The 13,114-nt window shown below is 48.6% G+C and overlaps 1 protein-coding gene and 1 long non-coding RNA gene across 7 annotated transcripts in view; both read left to right on the top strand.

Moving 5' to 3' along the window:
* The window catches only part of CTIF (cap binding complex dependent translation initiation factor), a 141,521-nt gene extending 135,564 nt beyond the window's left edge, over positions 1–5,957 (top strand). For all 6 annotated transcript variants that reach the window (XM_055698878.1, XM_055698877.1, XM_055698876.1 and 3 more), the window contains 2 exons: positions 3,766–3,819; positions 5,446–5,957. In XM_055698878.1, coding sequence (XP_055554853.1) covers positions 3,766–3,819; positions 5,446–5,661 — 270 coding nt within the window. In that variant the 3' untranslated portion in view covers positions 5,662–5,957. The remainder of the gene's footprint in view (positions 1–3,765; positions 3,820–5,445) is intronic.
* A 36-nt stretch (positions 5,958–5,993) lies between these two features.
* LOC114015535 (uncharacterized) lies at positions 5,994–10,068 on the top strand. The gene is made up of 2 exons (XR_003559532.2): positions 5,994–8,356; positions 8,953–10,068. It is a non-coding gene; the product is annotated as an uncharacterized LOC114015535 (long non-coding RNA).
* Positions 10,069–13,114: the final 3,046 nt, after the last annotated feature.

Raw genomic sequence — 13,114 nt, 5'->3', positions numbered from 1 at the left:
AGCATCAGAAACAAAAGTGAGAAGCCTTTCGCAACTGAGGCTGGGTATTATATGACTGGCTGGGCAAATTCTGGCATGCAGCCTCCTCTCTTAGGAAATCAAGCAGACTCTTTGTCTGCTTTCCAGCAGGAACTGCTGCTTTCATTGCTCGGCTTCGCCCGATACGGGGGAAACCGGCTGGAGAGCAAAGGGAAGTTTTTCTCGCAGACAGCCCCAGCCTCCGGGGGATAATTACAGGTTAAACCGAGAAGCGTGTGAGTCTCAGCTCACCTGCCCCGTTGTCTGCCTCACGCTCCTTTTTCAGCTCCCTCGTCCGCATTCATCGGCTGGTTTGAACTGTGTGGGAACCTGGTGGAGAGAGGTGGGATGGTGCCCGTGGTGGGATTTGGGCAGATGCACGCAGCAGGGAGGAGCGGTTATAAATAGCTAAATAAACAAGAATTACAATGTGGGAGTGCTAATTTAATGGGTATAGCATGTTTACGTTAAAATATTTTAAGTAAATACGGATTAGATGGCAAACAATGAGTGCAATTGGATGGGTTCAGGTTTATGGTCACGCAAGTGCCGGTGCTTCAGGAGGGTTGTGATTTCCCTGGACATCTTGAAGTGTTTGCACCATTTTTTCTTGCAGTGCCGTCAGGGCTGATGTGGGAGTCAAGGAGCTTTGGGAAATGCTGTGCTCCTGCTGAAGCAACCACCCCACTGCTTTGGGGTGCCTCGTGCTCACATGGGGCAGCCTTGGGTGGTGACGAAGCACCCTTTGAGAAACACATGTGAGATGTCATCAGTGGCTGAGGACACTGATGGTGGGACCCCAGGCAGCACAGTCCTTGCAGTGCAGCCCTTGCTGTCTGCCTTCAGCAGCAGTTCAGTGCCCATGCCAGGTGAGGGAGAGCCACCTGGGCTCCTGGATCTCCTCCTGTCCCAGCATGCAGGGGTCAGAAGCAGATAGCTGGTGCCTACATCCTGGGGAAGATCCAGAGCCCTGTGTGCTCGAAACATAGTTATGATCATGAATATGCAGAGAAACAGTGACAACTTTCCGATCCTCCTGGCTTCAGACTGTTGCACTGTTGCAGGTGGCTGACAGCCATCTGTGGGCATGGACTTGGACTGTGGTTCTCAGAGCACCAGCAGATCTGGGCACTTCTGTGCTGCACAGGGCCTTGCCTGGGTTTGGTGGGCAGGCTGTGGGCCTCCCCAACCCACACATCCCAGGCAGATGCCGAACTGTGGCCCTTGGGACCAGTATCCCTTGATGCCTTGATGGAGCAGTGGAGCACGTGGTGCCTGGATGGGCAAGGTGCTGGCACATGGTGCCTGGATGGGTGAGGTGCTGGCGCATCCCGGATGGGTTAGGTGGAGCACATGGTGTCTTGATGGAGCAGTGGAGCATGTGGTGCTTGGACGGATGAGGTGGAGCACATGCATGCTCCTTGTTCAGCCAAGTCATGTCAGATGAGGTCCAGGAGGACAACTTGAAGGTAGAAGGTACCTGCCCAAGGCTGGGGGTAGGATATAGTCTGTGTCATCATAGGTAGGTAAGACTGTACCTCATTAGCCAAATACCTGAGCACTTGACAGTGGCATATTCGTCCTCACAACCACCTTTAGAGGTAGGGAAGTGCGTCCCAGCTCTGCAGGTGGGAAGATGCAGCAAGGAAAGCCCAAGTGAAGTTGCAGCCTTTCCCTGACCACATATCCCTGGCAGAGAGCAGGATCATCAAGGAGACTGTGACAGAGGAAGGGCTGGGGTCAGGCCACCACCACAGGCCTTCCTCATCAATCCTAACTCCACTTCTGTTGCTTTAATTTTCACATTATGTTCTTTATTAAAGAACGGCAAAATAGGCAAGGTATATTTAATTTGCAGCCCTGATTTATGCTGTGCTCACGAGCTAAATACCCCAGGAGTGGATTGCTGGACTAGTGCCTGTTCATATTTGTCCCTAACTGATATTTTTTTTTCCTTGTTGTTGTTGGGTTTTAAATAATCTCATGGGGGTTTTGTGAAGAATCTGTGAGCTGTTTGTGAGAACTTATCTCAGAGTGTGCATCTTGGGCTTAACTAACATTTTCCAAACAATTCAGCAGAAAGATTAACTGGGGTTGGGGGGAGACGGCTGTTGTGGTTCAGCCCTGGCTGACCCTTTGGCTAATGCGAGATAAAAACCAATGGACCTCCTGCTCATCGAGATGATGGAAACATCACCTTCAAAGCAAACAAACTGCTCTCTGCTGAAAACAGAAGAGGATGAGGACAAAATTTTGAAAGCAATGATAATTCCTTGAATTACCTCTTCTTTTCCCTAGCTGTTTTCCAGCTGGTAAACAAATAGGCATTTATTTGTAACGAAAAGGAAACATAAAATAATGGGAGTGGGAAGGAGAGATGATAAGGCTGAGAATCAGAATTGTGATTTTAATGAAAGGATGTGACTTTGGAGTACATTTAGTTATGCTAAGCAGTTTTTATATGGGCAGTTTTAATTAGCCTGACCATTTTTCCAATGTCTGCCTCTCCCTGATGAATTTCAGATACTAATAAAGCCAGTTTTCCCAATTTTTCTCCCTTTTTCTCAGTGTTCAGTGCATGCACTCAGCTCCCCGCTGCACGCAGGGATTAGCTCAGGGCCAGCAGGGCTTGTTCAGCCCAAGGTGATCGAGTGGAAGTGGCCGTAGCTTCAAGTGTTGCCAACATTTGTCATTTTATCAGCCACCTCACGGTAGTGTTATTCGTAACTCTCCAGCTCACTTTGCTGGCTGATTGAGAATCTCATTATTTTGTCTACTTAAAAATTACTAGAACAACTGTGCTTTCTCTTATGGTTTTAGCAAAATACCTGAAGCAGCATCTTTACGTGCTTTACAAAGTCATAAAGATGAGAACAAAGAAAAATGTGTAATTTTGATCTGGTTTCAAGGGTCCTTCCTTGTGGCTTCAAGGTTTGTGAGGTGAGTGTGCTGAGCTCCTATGCTTTGCCACGGCCAGGTAGAGCCAGGCTGACCCTCACTGCGCACCCCGAGTCTGAACCAAGAGGGGTGAGCATCTTCCTTTGCCATCCCATGCCATGCAGAGCGACATTCGGGATCTCTCTTGAAAATTGCTCGTGCTTACAAGCTTGTGTTTGTAATACAGAGAGCAGAGCAGGGTTGGCGTTGGTGCACATGAGACACCATAGTTTTGCTGCAACCCATTGCGCTCCTGCTACTGTATAATCAGTCTAGAAGGAGCGGTATTAATCAGGCTGGATTGGATGTAACACATTCCCTTCAGGTGGTTTTGTGGCTGTTAGAAGTGTCCCCAGAGGGACGGAAAGGTTTGGTGGTGGGTGGCTGCCGTCCCTTCCAAACTGCCGCTCCCAGGGCTGTGCTGCTGGCATGTTGTCGTCTGATGGTTGTATTTAGTCCCTGTGTATGTGAAATGAGTATGTTTTTGCATTGCTCTGCTGGGGAATAAAAAAAGCAATATAAGCTAAATAAAATTTATTTTGGAAGTTGTTAACCTGAATTCTCTCTATTCCGCCCCGCTTGCTCACTCTCAGCAGTGGGTACACCGCTGATCCCCTTTACCCTGCATTTTGTCACTGTTCATCTTCATTTTTTATGGTGATAATATCTTTTCTCCCCTTTTTCTAATTTTCTGTCCTTTCCACCTGGAAGTGGCAAAAGCCAAGCTGGACGAAGAGATGGAAGGAAGGTCATAAGGGAGGAGGAGGAGGTCATGCATTTCTCACCGCCTGTCTCTTCTCTTTTTCGCAGTTGTTGCAATCTCAGGATGTGAAGGAAGACGCTGTGCTCTGCTGCTCCATGGAGGTAGGGAAGCACCCGCGCCACCCACCCTGCTCCTCATGGCTTTGCCCCTTCTTTGGCTACGCGTGTGTCAAGCAGCTGTTAGATGTTTCCAGACCCAAAGAGCCATGTTGCTTCTTTGCATGATAGAATCACAGAACGGTTTGTGTGGGAAGGGACCTTCAAAGTCCCTCCAGCCCAGCCCCCTGCCATGGGCAGGGACACCTTCAGCTGGATCAGGTTGCTCAGAGCCCGTCCAGCCTGGCCTTGGATGTTCCCAGGGATGGGCCATCGGGCACCTCTCTGGGCCGCCTGTGCCAGTGTCTCACCACCCTTGGCATAAAACATTTCTTCCCTCCATCTAGTCTGAATCTCCCCTCTTTGAGTTTAAAACCATCCCCCTTGTCCTGTCGCGACAGGCCCTGCTAAAAACTCTGTCCCCATCTTTCTCCTGAGCCCCCTCTAAGTGCTGGAAGGCTGCAGTAAGGTCTCCCCGGAGCCTTCTCCTCTCCGGGCTGGACAACCCCAGCTCTCCCAGCCTGTCCTCCCAGCAGGGGTGCCCCGGCCTCTGACCATCCCCGTGGCCTCCTCTGGCCCCGCTCCAGCAGGTCCATGAAAGACATCACTGGGAGATAAGGGACAGCCTTTGAGATTCTGTCACTGGACTTTTGATCCATGTAAATGGATGCAAAAATTTTGGTAGCAGGGTCGTGTATCACAGAATTACATCATCCTGGTGCCTTCAAATCTCACCCTGCCTTTATTTTTTAAGCACAAACACCTGTATTGGAGCAAAAGCTGCCCTGTGGCTCATGTGAAGAGGTTTGCCATGCTCAGCAGCAGCTTTGCGGAGCAATGCTGGTACCAATATAGCAGAGTTCCAAGAGTTTCACTTTTGGGGAGTGATTGGCCTGTGGGGATGGATGCTGTCCTTGCCATCTGAATGGTTGAAATTGCAGCCTGAATGGCTGAAATTCAGCAAAGCGTCAGGCAACCAAGGAGGAGAGGTGGAATTTTTAAGTTTAGGACTTTGGGGAGCTTATGCTGCTCCATAGAGGCTCTCCAAGGAGTAATTGCTTTAAAAAAAAAAATCTTGTCTGTCCTCAGAGAAGCGGCACGACAGGTATAAATGCCGATCTCGGCAGGGCAGGATTTGTTATGCATACAGGAGGGCTCTGCTTATTCCAATTAATGACTGGGAGTCACTGACAGCTATGAATCAGCGAGTAAATGAACGGCCAGGTCGCAGGCAGGAATACCACATCACAGCCTGCGCTTTGTTTTGACAATAGCATGATTTTTATTTTTTTTTTTTTCCAAAAGCAATCCAGTGTTGCTGCCTTTGAAGTCAGTGGGAGCTGAACCATTCGCTCCTCCAGCAGCTCCTCCTGCTTTTGAAAATCTCACCCTTTATGTTTGGCTGTTGGAGCAGGCTGCCAGGTGGTTTTGGTTTTCAAAAGCCACGACGCCTTTAACCTTGCCTGCTTGCCCCGCCGCACTGAGCAGGGCAGAATTGGAGGGATGGAGGATGTCTGGAAATGCCGGCAGGGTGTTTTCATATTGTAGAATGATACAACCATAGAATATCTCAAGTCTGAAGGGACCCATAAGGATCAATATGCCATGGTTGACCCCTTCTTCTCCCGACAGCTGCAGAGCACCGGCCGGCTGCTGGAGGAGCAGCTGCCCGAGATGATGACGGAGCTGTTGGCGATAGCGCGTGACAAGATGCTGTGTCCCTCCGAGTCCATGCTGACGCGCTCCCTGCTGCTGGAGGTTATCGAGCTGCACGCCAACAACTGGAACCCCCTGACGCCCACCATCACGCAGTACTACAACAAGACCATCCAAAAACTGACGGCTTGAGGGGCAGGGCAAGGTGGGGTGGGAAGGGACGAGAAGAAGACATGCACCTTGACAGGATCCGGCAAGAGCTTTTCCGATTTCAATCCCCCAGCAGACCAAACCCCAGCATGCTCGAGAATACATTCGTGGGGCAGGGAGGGAGAAGCATGTTTCTTTTTCAGCTGCGTCGCTCAGTGCCACCCCTCTTCCCCGCCGTGGTTTTGTTTTTGGGGTTTCTTTTTCTGAACTCATTGCTCAAGCAGCAGCAACGCATCCCGCCGGGTTATTGTTTGGCTTTCGAAAGAAGACAGAGAATTTGGGGGGGTGGGGGGGTTGGGGGGTGGGGAGGAGAGAAAAAAAAATAAGCCGAATCCAAGTGGGGGCTAGTATTGTTTTCACGCTGTCCTCCGGCCTTGCCCCAGCCAACTGGCAGGAGACAGCAGGCAGCAGATGTCTCGGGAGGACAAAGCCAGACACACACTACACCAGACACTCATAATTGATGGCTTTTGTCGAGCGGGGCTTGCGTTAGGTCCCCCCCTCCCCGCCTCCTTGTCTTCAACTTTCTGTGTGTATCCCCTGCCCCAGCTCGCCACCCCTTCGACAGCGGGTTGGAGAGTGGGACGACTTTCTTATTTGCACTGGGTTTTCTTTTTCTCGAGCGTTTGTATTTCCTTCTTACTTTATTGTATTGTTGAACGGACAATTGTGATTAGCTCGGAGACCGGCAAAGTGATGCCTTCCCCCGAGCTGACTCATGGTTTACGTGAAGATGCTGAAGCAGAAGGAGTGTTTTAAAGGAGTCCAAAAGCCACTGCAGAAGTAACGTAGCCACCGTCGTCTTGCCAGTACCTTCTCGATGGATTGAGAGCTCCTCTGAGCTGGGAGCTCTAAGAAACAGGGGATTCTGCGGCTCTGTTCGAGTCGCCATTATCTCTTAGCCACTATAACCCTTTTTTTTCTTTTTTTTTTTTTTTTAATACTTTTTTTTTTTCCATTGAAGGAGTGCTTTATTGTCATTACTGTCATGGTTGTAATTATACATTTAAATCCAGGCCTGTTATAGTCAGGCTTAATAATGTACAGGGCAAGGGAGACGTGAAGGTTTTTTGTTCTTTGGAGACTAATAATGTGAAGAAAATCAATTTATGACAAAAAGGAGGAAAAAAGTAGAGGAAAAAATAGGAAAAGCCAAAAATAGATGTTTTGAGCCTGGCTTCTATCTAGCTGAATTTGCTATCCAGTGTTTCTAGGTGTGCAGTGTACGGGAGTGGCTCTGTCCCATGGTCAGTGTAAGAGGCACTGTGTCACCAAGGGATAGATGATGTGTTCGGAGGGGGAGACTTTGCTCGGGGATCCCCAGGCAGCTCCATGCTGGAGCATCCTGAGGGAGGGGGTGGCTGCAGGGGGGTGATGGCAAGACACCGCCTGGGCAAGGAGATGCCTGGAGGGTGAGGAGGCTGGTACGGAGGGATGCACCACGCCACTGCATCGCTCCCTGAACCATGAACAAGGCTTAGTGGTCTCTTTATTTGCTTGTCTAGCGATGCTTTGGCTTACTAAATCGCTTCAGGTGCTTATTTCAGCTGTGCGAGCTGCCCTGTCACATCTGTGCAGTAGAAGAGAGCCGAGGAAGGCACAGTGCCGGCAGCCCGTCCTGTATTCTTCCCATTATTCAACTTACTTTCCTTTCCTGGTGAGAAGAAGAGAATTTATGCCACGACGCTGGCGTGCATGGCCCCCGGATCAGGCAGGCTGGGTCTGAACCCAGCAGCTCAAACCCGTTTTTCCAAGGAAGATGTTGAATTCCTGGTGGCTTGTACAGGAGAAAGTTTTCACCCTGACCTCTTTGGATGTGCAGTATGTTCTTGGGTGCCTTATGAATGTGTCGGTCTGTCTGTGATGGGGTGGAAGCTTTCGCTGCAAAATTTAAAGGGCAGAAATTTTCAGCAGAAAATGCATTGCAGGAGACAGAGAGTCCTGATGCTGCAGTTCAATTTTAAATTTAAATTTTCATCTAGTTGTCTGCTGATGTGGTTCCTAACCTGCACATGGAACAAGAGGAGCAAGCTGGAAACAGGAGCTTCAGTCCTCCTGTCTACCCAGAAAGCAGTAAAATGGTTGCTGAATGCACTGGACTTGGTTGGAAAAATTAATTTCTGCTTCATGGATTCGAGCCCGGGAGCTTTGCATGGTGACAGCGCCTGGCGTTGCCTCAGCTTCGTTAGTAGCAATGGGGTTTGATAGTATTAATGAGCAGCTGAACTTGATGGAGGCGGCAAAGCCCATCAGTATTATAAGGCTCAGGGTTGTGCCCATTGATCTTGACTTTTCGTGCTCCCTGATTTCTCAGGGAGTGGAGGAGAAGGGGATTTAACACCTATTGCCGTGTGCCCAGGCACAGCTTCAGCCTTCTGGGAGAAGACCAGATATCTGATCTGAAAACCAGATTTGTCTTGATTATTATTTTTTTTTAAGAACAGAAAAGTCCTATAATGGGGGCACAGCCTGGTGGGTCAGGGTGCGAGGGATCCTGCCGGCAGCGATCCAGACCACCACTCTGGCCCCTGCAGCTTCTCCCTTCCCCCAGAATTTGCTCTCGGGATGTAGTGAAAGAAGAAAAGAAAAAAAAAAGAAAGAAAACCCCAGAGAATTGGAGATTTGGCTTCTAAAATCCTGAATTTTCACCTATCAGTGCGTCAGGAGGCATTCACAGGTAAAGTGTAAGCCATGTGGCAGTATTTCTGTTCAAGCATTTCCCAACCCCTGCCAGCCGTGAGGGGTTTATTCAATTTTCCCATTGGGATGCAATCCTGCAAACCCCACCAACCAGGCTTGGCCCATGACTTTTCCCTCCAACACTGGGATTCATCCCACCGAAGAAGTTCTATGTGAAATCAGTCTTTTTTTAATGTCTTGCCATTTGTCTCCACTATTAACGTATGCTAATCCAGCCATGAACTGCTTTGGTACATCAGTCACTCTGTTGATGTTTGAGAATCAAAGTGTCGACCAAACATGGTGCTGTCGATCAAAATTCCATGCTGCCAATGGTATCTTTCTGAAGTCCATCGGTTGGAAGCCAGCAGGCATATGGCATCATTAAACTGTGGTACCATGTTGGGAAAACAAGGTCATTGGATGGGGCAGGCTGGGGGGCAGTGCTGGGAAGTTTTGGGGATTCCTGGTGAGAGCACCTACAGATGTCATTGAGTATTTTCTTCTTCCTTTCTTTGGGGGGTGGTTTGGTTTTTTTTGGCTTTGTTAAGAAACGCCAAAAAAGTGTAATTCTAAAACGTGTATTTTTTGCAGTTGTGAAGCCACTGGCTACATCTCCCCAGATTAGCCAGATTCAATCTTCGCTGCTCAATAGAAGTATCCACGTGGGGCTTTAATATGACGTCCCCATGCGGCTGTATCAGCAAAGGGGCAAAGAACCTCCTCGAGCCAAATATGTATGGGGCCAAACCTTGGGCTGGTATGAAGGTGAGTGTCTGAAGCATCTGCAGAGGAGCGATGCTCTGCAGCACCGCCATGCCGGTCCCCCTCGGATGCAGAGCAGGTTTGCTGGCTCTCTGCCAGACTCCCCAGCATCTAATTCACGTCGTTCCTGGTGAAATTATTTCCCAGCTGAAGATTTTTGCTACCCACAAAATTACTTGCTTGGTTTCCCTGTGAGGGATTTCACTCCCCTTTGGAGAAGTCTTATGTATAGGGAGGTGAAATGAAAATGGGGGGAAAAAAGGAAAAGTAAGCGATTTGCCTGGTTCCCCTGTTCCCCTGAAGAAGATTAATTAGTATCTATTCTTGGCGTGATTGATGGCTTTGAAGGAAAACTTGTCAGAGTAACTTATGATTTATTTTCATGCTTATTTTTGTAACATCCCTCACTTGGAAGTCTCTCAAAATCTTAAATACTATTTTTTTTCTCACTTCCCCGCTGGCTATTTTATGGCTTTACACTAATCTTGCTCTTCTTGGTGTTAGCTATTAGCAAGTCCCGGTGATATCTTCAGTATCTTTTCAGGAGAAATGACACTAAGGGTTGCAAAGTCCACTGTTGATAGCCAAGGGAGCTGCGGTATCCTGCAGAACACGGAGTTAACGCTAGCAATTCATTGTATTTTTTTTAATGTATTTATTTGCATTTGAAAAAACAACATTTTTAATTTAATCATATTTGTTAAACTAAGCGCTTTAAAAAAATTAAAAAAAAAAATAAAAAAAAAGGAAAAAGGTTTGGGGAAGAATAAAGACTAGATATTCATACTAGAGAAAACACAAACTCAATGTTTTCAGCATTTCAGAGACTGTTAAAACAAGGGAGCTCATAACTCTTTGTGGCAATTCAGTCTTTGTTTATAGAACATCCAGACCCACTGTATGCTATAAAATGCATCATCTGAGTAATAAATGTTTAAAGCTTGACATTTCCCATCTCTTTGTGGGTACGGGTTAAGACAGTGCTGGTCTGGGGGAGACCTTTCTTTTGTTCAGAATGGAAGAAAAGGAAGATGGGGGTGGGGGTGGTGGAAATATCCCTAGCAGTGTCTGCTTGGCAGCGTAGCAGAGGGGCTGATCCTTCCCTCTGTGGGGATGGCTCAGCCCATGGCCCTGGCGCCAGGTCGGATCCTGCATGGTGCTGAAGCTCTGCTTGGGGACAGGCCCCCTCCCCATCACTTCTCACAGCGGTGAGGATGAAGCCCGTGGGAGCGGTGCAGAGGGCTCAGAGGTCCATGGGTGATGGATTTGGCCCCTCTCCTGGCTGTGCCTCCCCCGCCACGTGCTCCCCTTCATCTGTCCCAAGGGAATTGCCCATCTATTTGTGTCCTACCTCGGGGTCTGTTGGAGGACCCCCATTTATCACATCCATTTCACCCAACACCACAGCACGCAATGAGGGGTCATGGACCACTTCTGCCTTTTACCACATTCAACCTGTTTTTTTAAAGCAAAAGTTTTCAAAAAGTAGTTTTTCTTAAAAGCATCCTCTGGAAAACCCTTCTCTAGCCCAAGCCAATTAATTTTTATCTAATTGAAAGAAAGCCCCATGGGTCACTGGAGGTGAGCAGTGTGTGTCCGTGTGTCATCAGGCTCTGGCCAGAAAATTGGAGGTGAAATCGTTCCTGCTTTTGAAGAAATATTCTGGTGAGATGCTGTCCGTGGCCCTGCATGTGTGCTCAGAGCTCACGGCAGCACAGCCACGCTGCAAAATAAATACAAAAAGGAGGGGGAAGGAGGTGGGTCTGCACCGTAGCAGAGGGATCCTGCTGCTGGCTGGGGGCTCGGCTGGGTGCTGGAAGGCCATGAATACAGGGATGAGGTGTTGAAATGAGGCACGGGCCGCTTGCACCCAGTGCGCATCACCCAGCACTCCACGCTCCATGACAGCTCCATGCACAGCTCCATAGCTGCTTAGGGGAAGAGCCTGGGATTTATTAAACGCTTCCTGACCTGCGCTGCTGGCTTTCAGGATCATCTCCTCATGCCTCTCGTAGAAGTCAGATATTAACCTTAAATTCCATGCCAAGCATTTTATATGAGTTTAACTCAATTTGCCAAAAAGCTCATTTTTGCTGCACTTCTGCCTGCAGTCAAGGTCTCAACCACCATAACCAACATCCATGCTGGTAAATCAGACATAGCCAAGGTCAGGTGGTGGAGAGTGACCCACACACTTAATGTAACCGAGCTGATCCATGATGCTTTCCTTTTTCATAACCCCCTCGTGGTTTCTTTGCCCCCCCATTTCTGCTGCATCTCCCTGCTGTGGCACACCCAGGCTGGGTCCCCTGCCCAGAGAACAACGGTGGCCCCACACCTGATCTTTTTTGTGCTAACACAGAAAGTAGATGACATGACCTACCGGGCAGCGTTCCTCATGATGTGGGTCATCACCTGATCCATCCTTCTGCCCCAAAGCAGGACCAAGCGCACCAGCACCCTTCCCAGGGGAGCTTGTCCAACCTACTCATAAAACCTCTGGTGATGGAGGGCAGATTGCCCGTTGCCTCCACAAAACGTCATATGCTGGACAGTGGGGTCATTCCTAGACGTTTACATAGGGCTAGAAATTAGAAATTATATATAATTTAGTCTGTTTAGTCCTTTGGGCAATCACCAGACACTGCTTTGGGTTATTTTGATAATCGCCCAGCGTAAAACAAAAAAGCTGGTTCGTGCCACAGGCCACTGGAAAGCTGACCCAGTAGGAACTGGTTTTGTTGTGTTCCTTCCAATTACTTCTGTTGCTGCATCAGCTGGGTGGGTTTTGCAGCAAGTGAGACAGATCACTGCTGGTAAATGACAAGATAAAACCATCCAAATCTCTCCTCCAAAGCCACCTTTTTGTAGGATCCATCCCTAAACGTCCCCATCAACCACACCAACCTACAGCCAGACTCTACAACTCCAGGGTGTGCTGGAGCTGGAGTTTGGCTTGTCCCACCAAATCAAGGTTGTGAGCATCCAGACCAGTTGTGGAAAGAGCTTGTCAGCACCGGAGCTGGGCTGGGAGCAGCCAAGCCAGGAGCAGGGACAGTCCCTGGGCCCCTGGGCCCACCAAGATATATGAAAAGAGAAAATAACCTGCAGTAAACTCAAGATTTTGGAGCAGATGGATGGGACTTGCTGTGGAGCTGAAGCGTTCAAGATGCAGGAATATTTCTGTGAATTCCTCGTGGCTGCCAAAACCCAGAGAGCGGCAAATAAAGAAACCCCCTGAATCAGAGTAAGTTTGCTTGGCTTTCCTAAAACATGGCAAACCTGCAAATAGCCGGGATGTTCTCCTCTTCCAGCAGCTCCGCTTCTACTACCGAATAATAAACGGAGTTTTTAAATGCTCCTGCTGGTGGCAAAATGGATAACAAATCGCATTCACACTTCACGTAACAGCATTGCTGCCATGTTTGCAAGCTGAACTGTAGCTTAAATGATCATTGTTCAGGGTGCAACAAGAACAACAACCATATTAAAACAATTCATGTGCATTGCAGGACTACATGGCCTCTTCTTTTGGATCCTATATTGTGATCATTAATTATAAAGCTGGAGACTTGAGTGGCTACATAAGTGTGAGTACTTTATATCTATGCCATTCCTGAGGACCTCTCTGAATTCATTCCTAGAGCTGGATTTCTGCAAAAAATACCCCATCCTTGGGCTGTAATTTAATGATTTAAACATTTCCAGGGATGCAGACACGGCCTGTAACTCGTGGAGAGTTGCTGTGGTTATCCTCACTGTTGCAGATGAGCACAGGGGCCCAAGGATGGGTGGTCGCAGCACAGGCCACCGAAACGGAGCCTTCTGGCAGAGGTTGGGCTTCCTCCACCCAGTGCAAAGGCATTGCTCCACTCAGGGCTGCAGCCTTCAGGGGGAGTTAGCAGTGCTGCAAAGGGCAAAGCCTTGGTGGATTGGATGCTGAACCAGTGCCTCATCCCATCGGCTAACTATTTCCCACCAGTCGTAGCCA

The sequence above is a fragment of the Falco cherrug genome, chromosome Z (genome assembly GCF_023634085.1).
Source record: "Falco cherrug isolate bFalChe1 chromosome Z, bFalChe1.pri, whole genome shotgun sequence".
In the NCBI taxonomy this organism is placed as follows: domain Eukaryota; kingdom Metazoa; phylum Chordata; class Aves; order Falconiformes; family Falconidae; genus Falco; species Falco cherrug.
Note: the sequence above shows the minus strand (reverse complement) of the source record. Positions and strands in the feature narration are given on the sequence as shown.